Consider the following 23,577-nt stretch of genomic DNA (forward strand, 5'->3'; position numbering starts at 1 on the left):
ATTTTTGTTGTAATTGTGAGAGGAATTGTTTCTTTCATTTCTTTTTCTGAAATTTCATGGTTAGTGTATAGGAATGCAATGGATTTTTGTATATTGATTTTGTATCCTGCAACTTTACTGTATTGGTTTATTGTTTCTAATAGGTGTTTTTTGTGTGTGTTTTTGTGTGGAGTCCTTAGGGTTTTCTATATAAAGAATAATGCCATCTGCAAAAAGTGACAATTTGATTTCTTTATTCCCAATTTGGATGCCTTTTATTTCTTTCTCTTCACTGATTGCTCTGGCCAGTTTTTAAACTTTAAATCCATTCCTCTTCCCACATGTGACATGCTGGGTTCCTTACTAAATGAGAATGAATACCAGAGAATGATGTGCATATATCAGAAGTTTTTGTTTTTTAATTTCTTAAAGGATATTAGAGGAACCAGGATATACATAAAATTTAAATCCTACTGGAGTATTCCTTTCATTTTCTGGTTTGCACACAATGGGTTGATTTAATTTGAAAATATATATCGTTCACACTTTGGAATGTTGTGTTACAGGAACACAACAGTAACCCCTAGTTAAAGCTAAAATCCATTGTCTGCTTTTTTCCTCTTTGTCACTTTACATCAAAACCAACAACTAAAAGTAGCTCCCGCTATCTATATGTTCCTTATAAAACTAGTTGTTTATACACCCTAAGAAAATATCTTTTGGACACCATAATCAAAAGACTGGATCGTCTTAGATACATCAAATATTGATACAGGTATACTGCAACAAAATTAGTTCATTCAACAATATTTATTAAACACCTACTCTGTCATGGTATGCAAATCCCAGCCCTCATGGAGATTACAGTCTGTTCTTTCTTCATAATCCATTTTCTTTGGTAAAGCTCCAGTGCTTTCTTCTCTCCTCCCGTTCCCTAGACACAGATACACACACACACACACACAACACCAACCAACCAACCGATAATTTTCTCTCTCAACTTACAAAGAAGAAACAATCAAATTGGTTTTTCCACCTCCCTTGTATTAGTTCTCTGTGATGTTAACAAATTACCACAAATTTAGAGGCTTAAAACAAAACATATTTATTATCTCACAGTTCCATTGGTTAGGAGGCTGGACAAAGCTTAGCTGATTTCTCTATTCAGATTTTATCCGGCTGAAATCAGGGTCTTGGTTAGGGGCACAGGCAGCTTGGGTTCCTCATCCAAGTTCGTTTGGATTGCTGGCAAATTTCACTTCCTTAAAGCTGTAGGGTTGATGCCCTCATCTCTTAGAGGCCACTTCTCTCCACAGACAATTCACAGCACAGTTTTTGCTTCTTCAAACCAGCAGGACAATATTTCTATCTCCTTTGGCTAAAATGCAGTCTTACGTAATATAATCAAGAAAATGACAGCCCATCCATCACCTTTCCCATTTTCTATTGGCTAGAAACAGGTTGTAAGTTCTCCCCACACTCAAAGGGAGGTAATTATACAAAGGTGTGACTCACTGGGGATACCGAGGGTGCATCTGTCACACCTGCTACCAAATAATAATTATTATTATAGCTAAACTTCTTGAGCTCTTTCCTTAAGCCAGCACTATTCAAAGCATTTTACATATGTTTATTGATTTAATCCTCACAAAAACTCTATGAAGTAAATAGTTTGCTATTCTTGGTTTACAAACTGAAGCAATGGGAGGTAGATCCTTCTCAGCTAAGAATATCCATTAAGAAATAAATAAAAAGCACAAACAACAACAAATCTTGGTTCCGCATGTTCCCTCAGCTGCCACACTCACGCTGTTTAGCTTCTGTAAAAGCTTCTTTACCTCCCTTTTCAAAGTTTGGTGGCTTTTCCTTCTTTACTCACACCAGGATTCACTCCTCCCGTCTTTCACATATACCTCTGCCTAGAAATTAATACCTCAGAGACTCCTTCCTGCACACACATACACCTAGAACATTCTCACATTGTACTTGTTACTTTTCTTTCAGATGCCTTCATACAATTTGTCATAACTTTAGAGGACAGGGACCACATTTTTTTGATTCTTGTCGTATTCCCAGCACCCAGCTCATAAAGGTTTTCAGTGGAAGAATGTTATGCATGTTAATTAAAGGAAGGCCGTGGTATAATGGGAAAGGTATCATTCGGGGTGTGGGGGCAAATCCTGCTTCACTCACCTACCTTCATAGCTACAGGTACTAAATTAATAGGTATTATTATAGTTATTCATTATAGCTTTTATTAAGCAGTTAAGTGGATTGGGGCCATTATGTAACTGGAGAGAAGTATAGACATAGATATTCACAGACTACAAAGGGAGAATTAAAGGCATGCTATGCACCCAGACCTGGGGGTTCTTACTGCATCTTTTCCTTCTCTGGGATCGTACTATACTATCACAATGGCCATTACCCTTTTCTTTCCCATCCTAGGTACTAAGTTCTTGTGGCAACAGAAGCTGTTTGTCCATTTCACAGCTCCTGGCACATAGTAGATGCTTATGAGATGTTTATTAAAGAAATGAGTGACTAAGCGATAGTCACTTAAACATAGCTGTTCAGTGTACTACAAATGGAAACAGTGATTCATTGATTCCCTCTGCATTATAACATAACCTTATTTTAGCTATAAAAGAACATGAGCTTGATTTTACCTAAATAAAGCATTAGTATTCTGCGTCATGCTTGGGTACATTGGAAGTTTGCTTTTGTATTTCCCTCCCACATAGGGAACCTTGATGAAAATGCAATTATAAGAGAGATTGTCTTTTAAGACATACATACATTGTCATATTTTCTAAAACTTGTTCAAATTTTATTTATATGCATTTGGGGAAAAAAAAATAAATAAAAAGACACTTCTCATCAAGGCCTATCAAATTGTCCCAATATGTAGGCAGGCATTGTCCACAGCATTTAATGAAGAAGATAAAACAAATATCAAAATACACTTCTCTAATTTTGAGAAGTTGATTAAGGCTTGATCTATCAGTGACTTTACGCTTGTCTTTAGATGCCTTTATTTTATCATTCTTACCTGTCTCACCACAGACTATCTCTTCTGAGCAGGGCTGCTAAAGCACTGGAGACATTACAGACTTGAATAGAGAGTCTTCCTTTTGAAATTTGAAAACAGGGTGATTCTTAGGAAAGGTGGCAGAAGGGAAAAGTGTAGAACGATGTCATTAGAGAATGATTTTTGTTTCTAATATTGTATAGAAGTTAAGGAAAATCCCATGTAAGTATAGTAATTGAAACCTCTTAAGAATCAATATCAAGATTCTCTTTCTTTTTTAAATATGTCTCTAAGAGTACATACATCCCTCACGTGTGGTTTTCTCCTTTGCAGAGGTGGAAATTCATAGCAGCAATTATGAGAAAATCTTTTTCTCTTATTACTACAGAATTCCTGTTTTTCGTTCATTGGCACTCGTAGAATTGCTTGCCAGTAGGTCTTGCTGTAGGAGAGGGCCTTCCAGCCTCTAATGTAGCATCTCCTCTGCCCACCTGTAGGCTTGGGCAGGTCATCCGATAGGAAGATGAATGTTTCTCCTCAGAGGTGCAAGAGATTCCATTCCAAAAGAGACCATTCTCTTAGCCACGTGGTTGGATTGCTTATAAATTGTGTTTCTAGAGGAGGAAGAACACTTTATATATATATACATGTATATGTATATGTGTGTACATCGTACATATGTACGTATGTATATATGTATGCATGCACAACACATATGTATACATATATATAGATATAGATATGTAGCTACACAAATACACATACATATGTTTATATGTATTTTTGAATGAGGAGATAATCAGTTCCCACAAGACTAGTTATTATTATGTCATCTTATAATCTTTGCTTTTCAGAGCCTTTTGCAATTTATATCCTCAAAAATCTCATTTAATAATTAAATGTTGCTGTGTATTTCCCCTGTCCACTCCTTTGCTCATAAAACTTTATTCTAGTGAATAATTACACCTGGCATCATCCTGAGTATGCAGAGCTTCCATCTCCCAAATCCTTCCATGCTGAACTGCATTCCTTGTTGGTTTCTGCCCCAGTGTGATCCCCAAAGCAGCAACAGTGGGAAGAGGTATTGGCCTGTCTCAGAAGAGAGGCTTTTATTGCAAAAGCAACTTTAAAGCCCTATAGTAACAGTGGTGACACTAAAAGCCTTCCACTTTTTCATCTAAATGTTGACTTTTTGGGTAATATTTTCTCTCTTAGGTGTCCCTTTTGTTCACATTAGCTTAATTCCATGCATATTTTCTTTTTAATTAAGTGGAGGGAGGATGGAAATGGTGTTGCTATTTTTTCCCTTTAACTTCCATATAATTCCAGATAGTCAGGATTATAACTTTAGAATGCCAATCTCTAATTTTCGTTTTAAAGAAAAGTTGTTGTACATACTTACGTTTTGACATAATTTTAAAAAGGAATGTCAAGTAACTGTGTCAAGAAGTGAGCTTTGAAACCGAGGTTGTTGAGGTTTGTAGATAAAAGTTTAGTACATCATCCGTTGTAAGTTTTCACTATTTTGTTTATTTATTTTTAATATTTGATTCTTGAAATATACTGAAAATTATCCCATGTTCAGATCTTAGAGATTTTCATTCATTTGTTCAATGAGGATTTAGCGTGTAGCATGTGCAAATCACTGTGCTAGGTTTATCTCATTTGACTGCTTCTGACAATGATACTTTTACAACTCTTAATGCATCACTTCCCAAACTATATTCTGGAGAACCTTGTTCCATGAGATGTTGATAATTGTTCTCTGAGAGGGTTACAGGTTAAAAATTTTGGGAAATACTGCATACAACCCCTACAGTCTCAGGGGGTTTAAAATAAATTCTAGCATATCACAGAATACTTACAGTAAAGAAAACTAACCATGTTTAGTATATGTTGGCTATATTTACTGGGTGGTAGAATTAGTTTCCTTTTAGATAGATTACCCATTAATATTAAAATTCCTATTTGGCAAAGCACAGTTTGAGAAATATTGTCTTAATGCAGTTTTGGAAATAGCATTCAAAAAGTATTGGCCAAATTGTCTTGAGATTCATTAGTTGGTCCTATCTCCCTTGCTGATAATCTCTCTCTCAGCAGCCCTCTTTTATTTTTATGCCTCACTTTATGTTTACAGAATTATATATTCTCTTACGGATAAAACTTGAGCCATACCTTTAGATCTGGGTATAAGAGGGTCAGTGGTAACAGCTTATAGTTCATGTGCTCATTACTCTTTTGCTATTACATTAGACTCCTGGCTGGTCTCTCACTGCCTAGGTTAGCTTTGCTCTAAAGACCCTATTGATTGTTTTTATTGGACACAACAGCTAACATAGTGTACTGCACACAGTGTTGACCTAAATAATTCTACAGAGCTTTGTAGATCTTAGCACATACAGAATAGAGATCATCTTCTTGAAACACTTTCTTCTCTTGCATCTGTGATGCTGTTTGCTCTGATTTCCTTCCTACCTCGGATTGCTTTTGTGCAGTCTTCCTAAAAGGGTTTATTTATTTTATTTTATTTTTTTTTGCCCATTTCTTCTATTGTGGTGTTCCTCAGGGCTCCGCTTTGAGCCATTCTCTCATTTGGTAAATTCTTCCTGTTTGTTCTCATCCATATCCATATTTTCAACTATACTTCCTTTGGTAATTATTCCTAATTTTTTGTGTTTAATTCCTCCCTTAAGCTTCTTGCCCTAGTCTTAGTTATTGATTAGACTATCTTGACTCGGATGCCTTCAAGATAGCCTTATAGTAGCATATCTGCAGAAAAACCCATTATTTCTTTGTCCGAGACACTGTTCCTCCTGTGTCTTTTGCTTTCCTGATGTCTGCTACCTTCATCTACCCAATTATCCAAACCTCACTGATGGGAGCCGCCTTTTATGCCTTTACTTCATTCACCACCCCCACACACGTACTCACTCAGCCTCAATTCTGGTCCCTGTGCCTCTCTTTACTCCCACTGCCTGAATGATCTTTCTTTTTCTTCACTTTTTTTTTTTTTTTAATTGGGGAATATTGAGAAAACGTGTGTTTCTCCAGGGCCCATCAGCTCCAAGTCATTGTGCTTCAATCTAGTTGTGGAGGGCGCAGCTCAGCTCCAAGTCCAGTTGCCATTGTCAATCTTTAGTTGCAGGGGGCGCAGCCCACCATCCCATATGGGAATTGAACTGGCAACCCTGTTGTTAAGAGCTCGTGCTCTAACCAACTGAGCCATCCGGCCACCCTGCCTGAATGATCTTTTCATCATTTGTTCCTTGGCCTTTTCTTGATGCTTCTTGACAGGAGTCCGTGTCTCTAGTCTTGCCTACATCCAGGGCATCCTCTACATTCTATGCAAAACAATATATGTAAGACATCGACTGGAATTATAATCGGCATCTCAACCTTAATTGGTTCAAAACCAAACCTCCTCCTCCCATAGTCTTCTCTATTTTAATAAATAGCAGAGTCGTGATTTTAAATACCAAGGCCCAAAGTCTCTGGTGTCATCCTCGCCTGCTCTCTTTCTGTCATCCAATCCACATCAAGTTCTGGTGGCTCAACTTGCAGAATACAATCAGAACCCAACCATCTCTCACCACCTGCGCTGCTATCACCTTAGTGTATGCTGCTGTCCTCTCCCTGGATTTTCACAAACTCCACACTCATGTCCCTAGTAAGTCATTACCTTCTAAAACTGCGCTGCCCAGTGCAGTAGCTTCTAGCACCAGTGGCTGTAGAGCAACGGAAACATGGCTGATCTGAATTGAGATCTGTTGTGAAAAGACACACTGGATATTGAAGAATTGGTATATGAAAAGCATGAAAAATACCTCATGAACAGTATTTCATGTTGCTTATATATTGAAACAGTAACATTTTGGATAGGTTGGGTTATAAATAAAATTAATTTCACACGTTTCTTTGTACTTTTTCAATGGGATTACTAGAAAAATTAAAATCACGTGTGGCTCATATTGATACTGCTACCGGACAGCAACACTCTAAAGTCTTCTTTAAACACAACAGTCAGAGTGAGCTTTTTGAAATGTCAGATCTTTTCAGTCTTCAGGCCCACATCCCCCAAAGGCTCTCCAGCTAACTCGGGGGAAAAGCCAGTCTTTCCAGGGGGCTCTAGGGCCAGCATGATCCTGTCCCCTCAGCTCCTGTTCTTCCCACTGTCTAAGGCCTCTCCAGTTTCTAGGACTTCCTTGCAATCCCCACCTGAGGGCTTCTGTGTTTACATTCTTTCCTTCACTTACAACACCCCTCCCCAGAGGACTGCGTGCCTCACTTCTTCACTTTGTTCAGATGTCTTCTCTAATGCCCTGTAGCACAAGTGAGCATCCCCCTCTAACTCACCAGTCTGCATACCCACACGCACTCAGCATGAACCTTTTCGTCGTGTTTTGGCTTCATTTGAATGGCTCCCCATTGCCTGTAGAATGAAGTCCAAATTGCTTAGTGTATCTTGGAGCCCCATTATCATTTCGCCACTTCCTAACTCTCCAGCACATTTCTCACGATTCCTCTCAGCAGCCCACATGCCGTGCATTCTGAATCACTTGCAAGAACCCAAGATAAGAAAAAAGTGATAAAGAATATGTTAGAGGGTTAAAGGATATTATGAAAAGTAGACATATTTTTGTACAGAATTAACATTCATTGACCTTCAAACATTTGGTGTTAAAACATTTTAATCCTTTGAATTCCACTGACATCCATCTCATAAAATGTATATTAATATAATTAACACCAAAGGCAAATGATATACTCACCAATCAAGGGTTTAAACCTTTGTTAAAGGATCTCTATATGAATAAGTTTACCTTTACTAATATTTATTTCCTCTGTAGTAATTAGTATAATCAGAGTTTTTCTCCTCCTAATTTAAAAGGAGGCATAACTTATCAATAGCTTAGTGAGACACTTTATTGTAAGAGCGTGAGGGGAGTTTTTAGAATGAACATTTCTTTTGTGGGTAATCAGAAAAAAATAAGAATTTATAGCTCAGTGATAAATAAATAAATAAACCTTTCAGAAATGTTTATCGTTCCAGCTCATTAAAATGTTATGTCTTTTGGGCAGTATTTCCTAAAGGCCATAAAATTAATAGTGTATTTTAAAAGTTTTATTGACGTGCATTTCCTTAAGCCTAATTTAGCCCTAGTGTTTAATTGTGGTGTCTCATACAGGCTGGAAATCTGGCCGTTAATATTTTTCTGTTTTAATAGGCAAACATTTTCCTCCAGGGCTAGCTTCCATATTCTTGAATGTGTTTATTTCACAGTGGCTTATGTTTTCATGTGCTGAAATCCTGAGACTCTGTGAGAGCTAATCTGGAACTGGTATTTTTGTGTGTCTTAAAATTATGCTGAAATTTCAATTAATGACTAATCATGCCCCTGGCCTGACAGAATACACAAAACTAAACTCCTGCTTATCAGCTACCAGAGTTAAATTTTACATCTTTCACTACACACAGCAAGGACAGTGCAATAAACATTTATGGAGTACTTGCAGTATAGCAGGCACTTTCTGGACTACAGAGGATTCTAAGGCATACATGTCCTCAAAATGTAGAAAATGTTAACATTTTCTATCATGCCTTATATACATGCACTTCCTAGCAAGCAAATTCCTTTCCTCTTTCAGGGAACTTGACTTCCACCTACTATTCTATTTAGACTGCGCAATATGAATACCTCTTCCTTTTTAGTCTTCCTAAGTGGAGTTGCTTTTACTCAGGGCTCCCAAACCACAAGGACAAATATTCAGAGTCAACATTCACAGAAAATTTCATACTTCCTTGAGGCATATCATTCTCCTTACCTTGTTATCTTTGCTAGACTCCCTTGATAACAGTCCTTGAACTCTACTCAGGCTCAGCTGCCTTTTTCCTGCACCACATCTCCCAGAATCATTCTGAGCACGTTTAGTGTCTCCTGAAATATGCTCCCAATGCCTTTACCTCCTCAGTCCTGAAGGCCTTCACCCCATCCGGAGTATCTCTCAGATTTGCCTTCTCTTATCGTGTTTTATGGAAGTATTCCATCACGCTTCTAGCAATGTTATTGTATCTGTCTTTTCCTCTCCATTTTATGTTTTCATAGCTAACTAAGTCATCTATTTAAACACAAATCTTTTTAGGCTTTTCCCAGGCTTAAATCTTTTTATTAGTTTCCCATTACCTAGAGCAGTGTTTCCCACCTTTCCCCATCATGGTACATGTTGAAACAGGCAACATATATGCAGGGGAAATTGAGGGGAAACTTGGACCTGGAAGCCACTAACCTAGGGCCTCATGCTGATTCAAGCCCTGCCTCGGGTTTTCCTTATAGTTCACTCACTGGGCCACCCCATGGAGAGGACAAAGCCTAAACACCTTAGATTTGGTGATATGGGATTCTTCCCTGCTCCCTCCCTCCGAAAGTGGAGCCTGGAACAAGAACTTGAGTACAAGTGGCTTGGAAGCAGAAGCCAGGTATTAGATAGTATAAGACAGGGGAGGAGAAACCCTCTGAGAAACTGGGGCTCAGTTCTGCTGAGGACCTTGTGAAAAAATGTGTACAATGTGCTACAGAATTGTCCCACAGAAGGACAACAGGAGAGGGAGACCTTTGACCACAGGCCTTTGTTTCAGAAATTGTGAGTCGTCCCCAGGGCCAATCTCTGCATTTCCAGGCCATCTCAATGGCCTTTGTGCTTCCGAGACAGTCCTAGAGTTTTATCAGCTTAGGTAGGACAAGCGTGTTGAACTGTTTATCCCAGATTCTCTGGGCTCACACAGGCCAGATGATATGGAATGGAGCATCAGAAATATTCAGTATAGTCTGCCTCTGTACCACTCAGATCTTGTGCTTCCTCTTAAGTCTGCTCTGTCTCTAACTCTTTGAGACATAACAAGATTTATGACCAGAAAGTTAGTGGACCAACTGCAGGCTCCATTACTCTCAGGCCAGTCTTGAGGCTGTGATTGAGGTTCATCATTTCCATTCTCTGATATTCATTTCTGATTTTCCTCATCCTTAGCCAGTACTTCTGCTAGTTTGCCTGGTAAAATGTCCCAGATGCTCATCCCTGAGGATTTTGAGTCTTTGGCTGCCTTGCCCTCTCTCGCTGTTATTGCTGTAATCCATGTTCACTGTTACCACCAGGCACGGAGGCACCAAGAGAAGGCCCATGAATCCCCAGCGTTCCCAGCATCCTTCTCTCCCACCCCCACCTCCCACTATAGTAGCAATTGTCTTTCCTCATGACCAGTTATACCTCCTCTCTTTGCCTGCTGATCCATCAGCTTGAGAGGCACAAAGTGACCAGACAGAGCTTTACTACAGTGGAACCCTTACCGTGACCACTAATGTGATGGTTCTCAAGTGGGGATGATTTTGTCTCTAAGGCACATTTGTTGATGTTTGGAGACCCTTTTAATTGTCACATCTGGGAGAGGGCTGCTACTATTATCTAGTGGGTAGAGGTCAGGGATGCTGCAGGACATACTCCCAAAGTAAAGAAGTATCTAGACGTAAATGACAATAATGCCATTTAGAAATGATTCCCCCTGAGAACATGGACTTCTAAGCCCACATTTGAAGCTGTGGGGACATGACATACCCAGTATTCAAGTGGTTCCCTGGGAGTGATGATACAAAGGTTCATTCGTTCCAACCATTGGTTCCCAGACCCATGTCTTCTAGCTGTTGGGAACACAGCCATCAAATAGCATCCACTGGTTCAGTGCATATACTGCATTCCAGAGTATAGTGTCCTAGAGTTGTCCAATCAAAAGATGGGAAGGCTGGGACATTTATCCACTCACATCTTGGGGATATGGTCAGACTATGAGGTGGGACACTGGCATGGTGATACAGATGTGAATTAACAGCTGTGCAGAGCTCACATGGGTGAAAGAGATATACAAAGACCAGAAGCTTCTGCTGTCTGTAGAATATATTCAGAATAAAAGGGCAGGAGCTTTTTCTTTATCACCACGGTATTACTAGCACCCATGCAAGTGCCATGTTTATAGATTCATATGAGTGGCTCAATAATTATCTGTTGAATAAAGATGAAATAACTGAGTAAATAATGAATCAATGAAATCGTGCCTGAAATTTTCCAAGCGTATTGAATATTTTAGTGTTTCTTAAATGAAGAAACTTAGGATAATACTAGATGAACATTTTTTAGATGAAGAAACTCCAGGTCTCAAATCTGTGGCTTTCCTGTAAGTCATGATGGCAGCTTTTGGTATACGTCACGTTTGTTCACAGTGTCTCTTTTTTCTGGATTTGATTAACAATTATCCAGTTTAAAGTAATTAGTATAATATTTACTTCTAGATTCAACGTTCTCCTCTGCTCCTAAATGGTGGTTTAACTGACACATCCATGAAGGCATTGTTTGAGTTAAATTTTAAAATAGGGGTAGTATTTCAGTGGGTGCAGGTGGAGTGTAGAGAAGACCACAAATGAAAACATGGGGATAAGAAATCTGAGTGCATTTTCAAGCAACAGTTACTAATTCGAGCTTATGGCATATGAATGTGTATATAGGAGCAAGAGAAAATCTTTGAAAATATAATTGGAGCTACAATTTGCCGGGCCTTTGAGTAGCAGGCTGAAATATCCTCAGAACTTCATAAATGGTCTAGTTACTGACTGTGATGTCTTGCCTCTATAATAGAGCTCACGCTTTCTGGTGGTAGACGATATGCTTATCTCTAAAACCATTCTGTCCAAATCCTGTCAGTCTCTCAAGGCCCTGCACCAGTGTCACCTCTGTCGTCCAGGTCCTCTTAACCACTCAGCTCCACATAGATATCTTCCCCTAGCTTTTATTTTTGTCACTTCTTAATTCCCACTAACCAAATGCTTAGCATTGTATAACTAGTCATGTGTTTTATCTTCACTCTTCAACTACGTAAGAAGCCAGTCAAGGATGACACTAATTCTCTCTCTCCTCAATGTCAGTAAGCAAACTACTTGACATGAAAGATGCAGTAAATACTTGGAAAGGCAAAAGCATCCAGTTTGGTGATCCTTATCTGAATCTCTTCTATATGTGAATTTTTTTTTAATTAGTTTGTTTAAGGGAAAAGTTTAGTAGCATCTAGTCGCACACATTTTAAACTTTGCTGTATGCCTGATTTTGTGTTCATCCAAAGAGGTGAGAAGAATAGAATGAAGGGTACAGGAATATGTACAACAGTGTGGGTGTATTTGTTTTAATACGTTTCAGAACTTTTTGTCTAAATCTCAGACAGCAAAAGAATCCAAGTGATCAGACTGGATTTCTTAGCTTTCACAAATTTTAGAAAATTTCACTTTAAAAAAACCTAATCTAAAGGTGTAAACAGTTGTTGATTTTGCACAATTTAAGGCTGATTAGAATAATAAACATGTAAAACTTCTTGGATTAAACCACACACTTTTGTTATACTCACCACCAATAATGGAAATGCCTAATAAAGATTTCCTTTAAACTGATGTGTTTTGTCATTATAACAGTCACTGTAAACAGTGAAGTTTTCATGCTAGGAGATTGATCTTTAGTTAGGTTCCTTTCCTCCCTTCCTACTACCTGCACTTGGTCACACACGCGCACATACACACACACACACGCGCACACACACACACTCACACACACCCTCAGCTTTTGCTTCTTTCCTGCATATCTTTGCTTTGAATTATTCTTGATGGAATCTTGTTTTTGTCGGCTTATTTCCTAGATGGGAAGTGATGGAATTTTACGCCTCAGTACTTCAGCTCTAAATAATGAATTCTTTGCGTATGCTGCACAGGGATGGAAACAGCGACTTGCAGAAGGTAAATTTCTGTTTTCCATTATTTTTTGACATATTTGAGTACACATACTGTCCAGAGCTTTGCATCTTTCTCTGATTTCCACATCTTTTTTCCCCCTGAGGTAAACTTTAATGTAGAAAAACTCACATCCTATTCCGAATAACTTCATTAATTCTTTTGTTATACTTGGAATTTTTAATAGTTGATATTTTTGAAGAAAGGATGATGTTATCTGGAACATAAAAATTTTGATATACTAAGATTTTCTTTGGAATGGTAATTTTAATTCCTTGTTTGACGTATTATGTATTCTATTAATGTCCTAGAGCCCAAAGAATCTTCTTTTAAAATTTTCTTCCCTTGAAGCCACCATTTTACCTTATCCTTCCTTTAGTCACCAGGCTCCTTGGAAGACTGAAAAAAATAGCCAAACTGTACCACATTTTTACTCCCTTAACCATTCAAATCGTTATAGTTGGGTGTGGCCCCACTAATGCAATTGCAATAATCTCCCCCAGAGAATACTAGTGGCTTTTTAATGGCAAAGTTCAGTTTGCTCTTCTCAGTTCTCATATTTCATGTTCCTTCTCCAATATCTCATTTTTTAAATCTCATCCAATTTTAAGCCATCTACCTTAGAAAGTCATAATATGCTTTAAATTGTTTCCTGAAGCTCCATTTCTGACAGCCATCTCTCAGCTTCCTTCAGGATCTCCTGTTCTTTCATCTGAGGGTAAATGTTGGTGTGTCTACCATTTTCGTCCCTGCTATTTTCTTTTGTGTAACTATACGTATTCTCTAAGCAGCCTCATTCACTTTGGTATCAGCTATAGCCCATATGCTGAAAACTTCCAAATCTGGCTCTAACTCCTCTTTCCTGTTTCTCAGTGTTCTATTCCAAATGCCTATGGGATCTCTCTAGCTGATATCAGGCATTTTAAATCCAAAACGTCAATATTAAACTCACTATCTCCCCTTTAATGTCTACTATTCCTTCTACCTTCTATTAGTCTCAATACTGTCCTCATAGCACCTCACTTTGAAACCTTCATGAGATCTTTGATCCTCTTCCTTCTCCCCAGGCCCATCTGGTCACGAAGTATTAATTGTGCTGTGACTCTCAATCCTCTTCAGCATTTTCACAGCTACTGGTTTGAATATAATGTCCTTCTCTCATGTATGCTATTCAGTTGGCTCCTAGCTGGAATCCTCCAGTTTCTTCACCCTGTTTCTAAACTATTATTTGGCCATATTCTTCCTTCATTGAATACCACCAGGACCTCCCTTTCTCTGTCTCTTCACACTCTCTTTAGAATACGCATTGAGTAATAGGCCTCAGCCTACCTTTCCTATTTTATCCTATCCTATAGTCTGCTCACAATTGGCCACTCAAAGGAATATAAATATTCATATCTCTGTTCCTTTTGAGTTAATTGCTTTATAAAAGCTTGCTCATCCTTCAGAAGCTAACTCAAGGATCAGTTCCTATATATGGTCTCCCCTAATCGATTTAGACAGATTTAGGTATTTTCCCTTCTATACTTTTACTACATTTATCCTACACAGAGCTTTTGACATTATATTACAGTCGACTGTGTGCCTTTTCTCCCACCAGAAAGATTTCATTAAAGACAGTGAATATATACTCTTTCATCCACAGCCCCAGGCATGCAGTACATTTGCTAAATGTTTTAGAGTTCATATATGACTAAATGACTGTTTAAGTGATCTTCATAAAAAGAGAAGCTATAGAAATATTATCAGTACTCGACCTTTTAGTTTTCAACATCCATAAAGGGTTACTCAAATTAATTACATGTTTTCTTTATTAATTGGCAAAAGATATGGCCACTTTTACTCAATATATAAGCATTTTCTTTCTAGGAGAGTTTACTCCAGAAATGCAATTGCGGATAAGGCAAGAAATTGAGAAGGAAAAGAAAACAGAACCTTGGAAAGAAAAATTCTTTGAAAGGTTTTATGGAGAAAAGTAAGTGCTAGAGCATTTTTTTTTCTCATTTCTCTTAGAAGGAAATGAAAATGTAATTCTCTGCTTCACATAGCACACGCATATGCTGTAAAACTTAATAAACCTGTGATAAAAGGCAATAGTCCCTCAGTGTAAGAAATCACGGGTAAAATTATAATGGCATATCAGCACTTAAATTTTAAAAAAGGCATTTTCAAGGGTTTATAACTTGTCCATGAAAATTCATTTTGGACTGAAAACAGCTCATGAAATCCTACAGAAGTCAATTTGGGCTTTCCTAACTGGATTTTAGTAAAAATTTAATGTTTTTTATTTAAGTATTTTTATTATTGAACACAATAGACACAAGTAGTTTTAGATACATATTTAATCCTCACATTTTCCCAAAAATGTTGACTGAATATGTCTTTGTTTAGTCTTTATTTTGAGGCGAGCTTGAGGTGTTACCCTTTACTCTATCCATTTCCTCTTTGGGTATAACCACTTTTTAATTTATTATTTTTTTATTTCTATGTGTGTTTCTTTTAAAAAGAAAACTGTCCACACATAAATGTGGTAGTGACTAAACTCAAAGTATTTCTCCTTTGCTTCACAGTTAGCAGGGACGTATTCTACTTGGGCAGAATTAGAGTCTCAGGCACAATCAGATCCCTGAAAAAGGAAAAGGGATTAAGAAGCTGACAATTGACAGTAACTTTAGACCCTCCTTAGTAGAGAAATTTAAGCTTTAACTCCCATGTGTACAATTAAGCTTGAAAGTTGTTTTGTGTAAAGGACGCGAAGGTGGTGCAGGTAACAAAAACTGTACCATTTGATCTAATTTCACAAAATTTCTCCTTCCTCTAAATGGGGGGATAAAACATCAGCAGGAATCTCACATGATTGCTCTTCATGAAAAGGGATCATGTGACTACAGCCTGCTTCCTCAGAGTAGGCTACCCTTCCGTGAATTGTTCTAAAGCAGTACTCTTGAGTAGGAAGGCTTGTTTTCAACTGCTATTCTAGCGTATTGGAGGCATAAACATTCAAGCGAAATCAAAAGGACATAATTAATGTTTTTATCTCAGAAATTAAAAATGTGGCAGGTTAGTCCTGTGCCTTCAGAGATAGTCACCGACAGTATTACTCAAGTCTGGCTGCATCGAAATCCTCATTGGAGCTTTCAAAAATAGATACAGATTTCGAGGACCCACCCCAAACATATGGATGGAGAATCTCCAGGACTTGAGCCCAGGAATCTGTACATTTAGATGCTTCCCAGGTCATGCTGATGCACGGAAGGATTAAGAATCCTGGAGGATGACCTTGAAGACCACCCAGGAGGCCTCCCTGCTTGTGTCTGACAAAGGGAATGTTGGGAGCACTCTTTTCAGTAAGGGCAGAAGCACAAGGGAGGTAGTTACCTCCAAGGCACTGGTCCTTAATTGTTATTGAGTATTGGCCCATTATTTCATTAATTCAACAATATTTATCCAACATCTCCTCTGTGCCAGACACTATCCTAGATGCCAGAGGTTCAGTCATTTGTAGGGCTTCCTAGGCTCTCCCCTCAGAGAGCATACATTCTAGAGACCACGTGTTACAGGTAGCTTTCCTTCATTCAACAAATGATCATTGAGCATACGCTAGATCTGATATGTTTCCCAGAGTTTTGCAAATACTATTTTCACTTAATTCTCCCAACAGTCCTGGAAGGTGGATAACATTATTCTTACATTAAACAATGGTTTACAAAACTGAGGGACAGGAACATTTAAGTAATTTCCCCAGGTTTACACAGTGTGGTTAAGTAATTGGCTCAGGTCTTAATCCTGAAAATTCGTCGCAGAAAAGTTCACAAACGTACAGTTTCTTCACATGAAATTTGGGGGCTTCACAGACTCCCATGGGTATCAGGTTAAAGGCCCCTGCCCTGGAGGATGACAGCCACAATATTGTGAGTAAATATGATTCCCCATCACGATCCCTGAGCTCTGAATACAAACAATTCTTTCACTTGACCCATTTCTTGCTGTACTTCATCCATTGAGTTTCTCTGCCCCCTTACATTACTGGACTTCTCGCTTGTCTTTTTCTGTCTTCATGTTGGATAACAGATGTATTTAGGACATTTCATTGACTGCCCTTCTAATTTTGTTACTTTCAGATTACCTACATCCTCCCAATATTTAAGGGATTTTTTTTTCCCTAGCATCAGATAATTTTCATGTGCCTTTTCATTAATTTAAATTTTCCCAAGAAGGCTGCCATCCAAACTCACGTCTAGTTAATATCTGTCTTATTTCATTTTTTGCTCTTTGTTTGAGGTCTTTATTATGGTTCTTATTGGCTTCCTCTGTACTGTACTATATTCATTTAAGTTACTTAGAAATCACCCATATATATGCTAACTCAGAATTGTAAGAGACTGCTAATTTGCAGTTTAGATTTCTGGAAGACAGGGTTTCCTTTGTGTGATTATGAGGTGTGCTGTAAGCATCTTCTTTGTATGCCTTATACCCTCTTAAATCTATTTTCCCATGAAAATAATAAAATATTGACATAGGCATATCTTATACAGTTTTCATTTCCAAAAGATGTGTATATATAATATACATATATATTTAATAATATTAAACGTGTTTAATAATATTCTTATTAACCAACCAGCAGAAATTTGGCTTCCAGTGGATAGATTCAATATGTTCTGCACTTATTCTAGTATCTGTCAGTGGATCTCTGCTTGACCTAGTCTCAAGGGACCTTATTTCTAGCTGATAATTCGGCTTTAAATTTATCCGTAATATAGTCATTCTGTTCCTCTCATTATAGTATAGTTATAAATTGTAGCTTAGTTTGAATCCATCTTAGAGAAAGCTGAAATAAAAGAGAAAGCAATATCTCTTACTTTCTTTTCAGAACCTTCTGAATTTTAGTAAAGAAGGCAATTATCAAATACCCAAACAGTATATTCAATTTTATTTCCCTTTCATTTTAAGGATTTAAGTAAAGGTTGAAGATTTCACTGAGGTATTTTCCTGCATTGATACTACTGTAGGTGTATTTCAACTATGTTTCTTCCCTGGAAATGTCCTCTCTTCTGCTTGTATTTGTAGTTGCCTACAGTACTACAACTTCATTAAGAGCATGTTCCTCTATCATCTGATGTTCATATTGTAACAGTATGACAGGAAATAGTGATTCACAATATCTTTTATTGTAATCCTGTTTACTTTTGCCTTATGACCTGAACATTAGGCTGGATTATTTCTTAATCTTCTTTACCTTTTTACGGAATATTTTTACAATAAGAGATCTACATGAAAGAATTTAAGTCTTGCCTCACACAAATGTAATCTAGTAGAATCAACTTTGATGACCTCAAATATGTTTGTTATTCTTTAGTGAAATTTCCGAATTGTCTTATTTACATACATACTAAAATAAGGTGACTGAGTAACACCTCTTACATTGAAGAGAGCTTAATTTTCAGAAGTCATTTCAATTTCAAGATTTTACAACATACTCATCTTTCATTGATCCAAATTATTTGGTTATGTTGCATCTTTTGAAGACTATGTAATTTTCATAAGGACACATTTCTACTTCATGACTTAAAAAATTTAGATCTTACATATTGTTTTGCTTTTCTGCCCATATTTTCTAATCTTTTGTAGTATGTAATTTTTTTATTCCTATTACTAACAATTGGTAAGGTTCATATCTCCTTGCTTACAGAATGAAAATCTCTACTTTCTTAACCAGAAGTAGATTTTATTTTAGTTAATGATTATAAATCAGTTGAAAAACTAAGTCATTATAAACTAGTTCACATAAATTAAGTATGTTACTTAGTGATTTTAAAGTTAATTTGATGCATTTCCTCCTGTTGAGTACTATATTGGTGAGAGATCCAAGTTGTACCTTCTTGTTTTGTGGTTGAACAATAATGTTTCTAATTTCTGTTCAGGTTGGGCATGTCAAAAGAGGAATCCACAAAGCTCACTTCTGGACCAAACAGTGATGGAGCTGAAAGTAGTTCTTCATGCGGGACCTCTAGTCTTCCAGGTCTTTCTTCACAGACTCTCTTAGAAGAACAACAGCCAACAAACATGAAAAGTCCAACTTCTCCAGAGCCTGACTTCTGTGCTATGGTAGATGTAGGCAAAGATGTAATGGCAGAATTGGAATCAGAGGATATCTTGATCCCTGAAGAATCTGTGATTCAGGAGGAAATTGCAGAAGAGGTAGAGACTAGTATCTGTGAATGCCAGGATGAAAATCATAGGACAATACCTGAATTTTCTGAGGAGTCTGGAAGTCCAGCCGACTCTCATGAAGAGCCCCAAATGGCACCTCCGGAAGATAACTTGGAATCCTGTGTTATGATGAATGATGTTTTAGAAACATTGCCTCATGTTGAAGTTAAGGTGGAAGAGAAGTCAGAATCTTCCCAGGAAGAAATGTCAGTTGTTATTGATCAACTAGATGTCTGTGACTCTCTCGTTCCTTCCACTTCATCAGTGACTCATGTCAGTGACACAGAACAGAAGGAGCTGGAAACTGCTATACAGAACAATACTCCAAAAATAAAAACAGGGTCATCTTCTTTAGAAGGCCAGTTTCCAGGTGAAGGAATTGCTGTAGATATGGAGCTACAGAGTGATCCTGATGAACAGCTTTCTGAAAATGCTTGCATCTCTGAAACCTCCTTCTCTTCTGAGAGCCCAGAGGGAGCATGTACTAGCCTGACATCCCCAGGAGGGGAAACACAGTCCACTTCAGAAGAATCATGTACTCCAGCCTCCTTTGAGACAACGTTTTGTTCTGAGGTGTCCAGCACTGAAAATGCAGACAAATATAATCAGAGAAATCCCACTGATGGAAACCTTCATGCATCTTTGATGTCAGAAATATCCCCAGTCTCCACTTCACCTGAAATATCAGAATCATCTCTAATGTCCAATTTACCTTTAACCTCTGAAGCATCCCCAGTATCGAATTTGCCTTTAACATCAGAAGCATCACCCATGTCTGATTTACCTTTGACATCAGAAACTTCTTCAGTGTCTTCCATGCTTCTCACATCTGAGACCACGTTTATATCCAGTTTGCCACTTCCCTCAGAAACATCTCCAATTTCTAATTCTTCCATGAATGAAAGAATGGTTCATCAACAAAGAAAGTCACCTTCCATATCTGAAGAACCACTCTCTCCACAGAAAGATGAAGGTTCTGCCCCTGCCAAACTCCTGGGAGAGAGCCTTCTCTCTCAGCAGAACACTTTATCAAATACTACTGAACCCATCAAAATGGGTTCTTCTTTCATAGCTCCTGAATCATTTTCACCTGAAGAATTGCACAGTAAGACCATGAATCAGCAGCCTTGTAAATCCCATATTGAAACTGAGAAGCCCTATTCTGCTTCAATTACAGAACTTCCTTCTACAGAAATCATAAAAGTTAAAAATCATAATGTCCTGCAAAGAACAGAAAAGAAAGGGGTGTCTTCACCATTGGAATCATCTGTCTTTTCTGAAGAGACAGAGAGTAAAGGAAATGAGCTTCCATCAGCTAAATTACAGGACAAGCAGTATATCTCACCAATGGATAAGGCTTCATTTCCAGAAGGCTCTAGAAATAAAACACATAAGCAAGGGAGCTCACAGAATCGGTTGGAGACCTCGCATACTTCCAAGTTGTCAGAGCCCTCCAAGTCACCGGATGGGCTAAGAAATGAGAGTAGAGAATCTGAGATATCAAAGAGGAAAACTGCAGAGCAGCACAGCTTTGGAATCTGTAAGGAAAAGAGGGCAAGGATAGAAGATGATCAGTCAACCCGGAACGTATCATCTAGCAGCCCACCTGAGAAAGAGCAGCCTCCAAGAGAGGAACCGAGGGTTCCACCTCTCAAGGTATGGTATTTTAAAAAAAAAGAAGAAAAGAGAAAAGAAAAGGCAATTCCACAAATAGGCTTTTTCCTATTTAGATACTTAACTTTTCAAAAATAAATGAGATTTTCTTCCTTCCTGGTTTTATGTAGCAGTTGCTAATCTAATATTCCCAGCACCAGTCTAATATTAAATGATCCTTTTTCATGCTGCACATTGAGCTCATATAAGTTTAGATACCTGTATATATTTAGAGGAAAAAGAAGTGGGGAAGGAGAACAGGGTCTGGAGGAGCCCATAGGCCACTGCAATACAGGGTCTTTTGGGGATTCCAAGGTGTAGGACAGAGACCTACATAAACTTGGGAGAATTTGAAAGATAACTCAGTGTCCTATAAAAGTTCAGAAGGATGAGAGAAGTAGTCAGGAGTAAGAGGCATACACTAAAAAGATGAAGGTACATATTATCCCTTCATTTTCCAACAAATACTGAACACCACCATTACCTAGCAGAGAGGGACCTGGCTTAAGGAAGAACCTCATTAAATTTTTCTTAAACAAATCAAGGAAATTGCTTTGTAAACCCTGAGAGAAAATGCTGTGCATATATAGGCATACAGACCCTATTTGATTACTTCCAAGATAGTAAAAAGGTATTTAACTTCACAAAAAAATTAAGCCTGTAGACAAGTATTCCTATATATATGTTTTCATTTTACCCCAGTAGATTTTAACTCTCAGAAAACAAACCCTTTATATAAATTGGCTCTGCCTAATAAACTTGAAAATTAAGGTTGATTCAAAAGAACCTCTGTTTAATAATAATAATAAAAATTCTACCCACCATAATTTAAATTTATTTGGTGCTTTTATCTCAGTCCATTTATTTTGTTCTACAATAAAATAGATTATTCCATCATAGTTGGTTTAGAATTATAAACATACTCAAGCTTTGTTTTTCTTAATCTCTCTTGATTTTGCTCTGCTCTGTAAGCAGATAGGTAGGCAGGTAGGTCTCTTGATTTTGCTCACACACCTTTTTGTGTGTCACTCATGATCGCCATAAGGTTGACGTTTAAGAGTGTGGTTGTTACTCTGTTTAATACAGCAAGACCCTATTAAATGAGATTCTAGAGATGTAAAAAATAAACATAAAATCCTACTGTGTATTTTAATTTCTGAAGCAGTGGAAAGAAAAATGTGCTTTCCGTAGGAAGTATTTTTAAACATACCAGTCTAATTGTGTATGTCAAAAGCTTATTTTCAAAGTGATGCACACTTTATGTAAAGATTGGTAGGCAGGTAGGTTGACAGATACTATACATATACTTGATGTTTGTTTGGCCTTGAGGTCTTGCTTAAGTATATCTAGGCTTAATTTTTTTAATGTTTTAATTTTTTTTTAACTAGGGGAAGTATTTAAAAGGCATAAGTGAATAATTTATCTCTGAATCCATCTTTTCTTGGCGCCTTTGAATTAGAAGAGAGATGTTACAAGTTTGAAAATGAGAAATGAGATAGGAAGATGGTTCCATCTACCAAAGTTCCAAAATATAATTCCAAATTGATATGATCCTCTAGTATGTGTCAAGTGTTTATAACATAAATATACACACTTTAAGAAGAGGAGATATACAGAGGGTGCCAAAAAGTATACACATTTTAAGAAAGGAAAAAATTATTAAAATTGTAATACTCAATATATACCGATAACAAAAGATGAATACAAGTCACGTATGTATGCAATTATGAAAGTGGTTACTATCAGTGTCCGGACACTTCTGATTACAGCGAACTACTGCTTGAGCTTGTATACATTATTTTGGTAACCACAGTATGTTTTCTAGGAAAAGCTTTTACTAGAGGGGAAAAAAAAGGAAGCATAGTACATGTCAACAGCTCTGAATGGGGAGCCCAAGACTCTTCCTCTCACTACTGTTATGTGGCCCAGAGCAGTAACACCTCCAGTTTTTACAACTGTAAAATGAGAGACTTTAACTAGATCCCTTCTAGCTCTACAAATCTATGGTTCTAAGAATGTTCTTCGTGACTAGAGCATCATAGCATTGCTATGGGATGTGGGTTGGTAGGTCTTGTGCCTCATGACTGTGGTGAGGACTGCAAATCTCTTAGGTAGAATAGGTGAACAGTATGGATTGGGACATTTATAAAATTCAGCAAATGGTAGATCACCGATAGCAGAAGAAACTGTCCAGCCCATACGAAAAACTAGAATTGCCCTTTCTATCGTCGTGAAAACATGATGATCATAAAATCCCCTTGGAAAGTGGAGCACTCTTACAAATAGAGTCTTATTCCATCTTTATAACAGTCCTGTGAAGGAAACAGACCCGAAATAACTAGTCTCATTTTACATTTGAGTTTACAAACTCTTTTTGTGTGCTTATTATATGTGTCTAAGGCAGCATACTAGGCAATTTGCGAATACATAAAAACCATAGGATCTCTGGCTCAGGGAGGTTATTGAACACCCGAAGGACGCAGTGACTTGCCTAGTGTCACAGTTCCTTTGAGAGAAGCTAGGAAGACAATTCTAGTCTCCTGACCTCTTGGCTAGGGTTTTTCTGTGTGTATGAAATGAAGACTAGAAACTCAGATAGAGTTAAGGTCCCAGATTTCCATGCCAGTGAGGAAAATAACATAAAAGCTAAATATCTCTAAGCCTTTTCAGCTAACCTCGTTTTAAGAAGCATGGATTTTGTTTCCATTTAGATGAGGCATTAAAAAGATGTTTCATTTCCATACCAAATGAAGTCACCGGTTGATGTTTTTTATAGAATAAAAACAAATTAAAAATTTTCATTTTCACGATCATGGTGCACTTCATGTTGTTTTGTACCCTGAAGACCCATTCAGGGATTCGGCTGTATGTAGTTCATGCCACATTCTG

General features: G+C 37.7%; 1 protein-coding gene across 2 annotated transcripts in view; it reads left to right on the forward strand.

Moving 5' to 3' along the window:
• The window catches only part of ASXL3 (ASXL transcriptional regulator 3), a 173,432-nt gene that overhangs the window by 140,831 nt on the left and 9,024 nt on the right, over positions 1-23,577 (forward strand). The window contains exons 10-12 of one of the 2 annotated variants that reach the window (XM_074340180.2): positions 12,732-12,828; positions 14,692-14,797; positions 18,747-20,691. In XM_074340180.2, coding sequence (XP_074196281.2) covers positions 12,732-12,828; positions 14,692-14,797; positions 18,747-20,691 — 2,148 coding nt within the window. The remainder of the gene's footprint in view (positions 1-12,731; positions 12,829-14,691; positions 14,798-18,746; positions 20,692-23,577) is intronic. The other variant, XM_074340179.2, reaches the window with a different exon arrangement.

Source organism: Rhinolophus sinicus, chromosome 4 (assembly GCF_057876585.1).
Source record: "Rhinolophus sinicus isolate RSI-liver-muscle chromosome 4, RSI-T2T, whole genome shotgun sequence".
Lineage (NCBI taxonomy): Eukaryota > Metazoa > Chordata > Mammalia > Chiroptera > Rhinolophidae > Rhinolophus > Rhinolophus sinicus.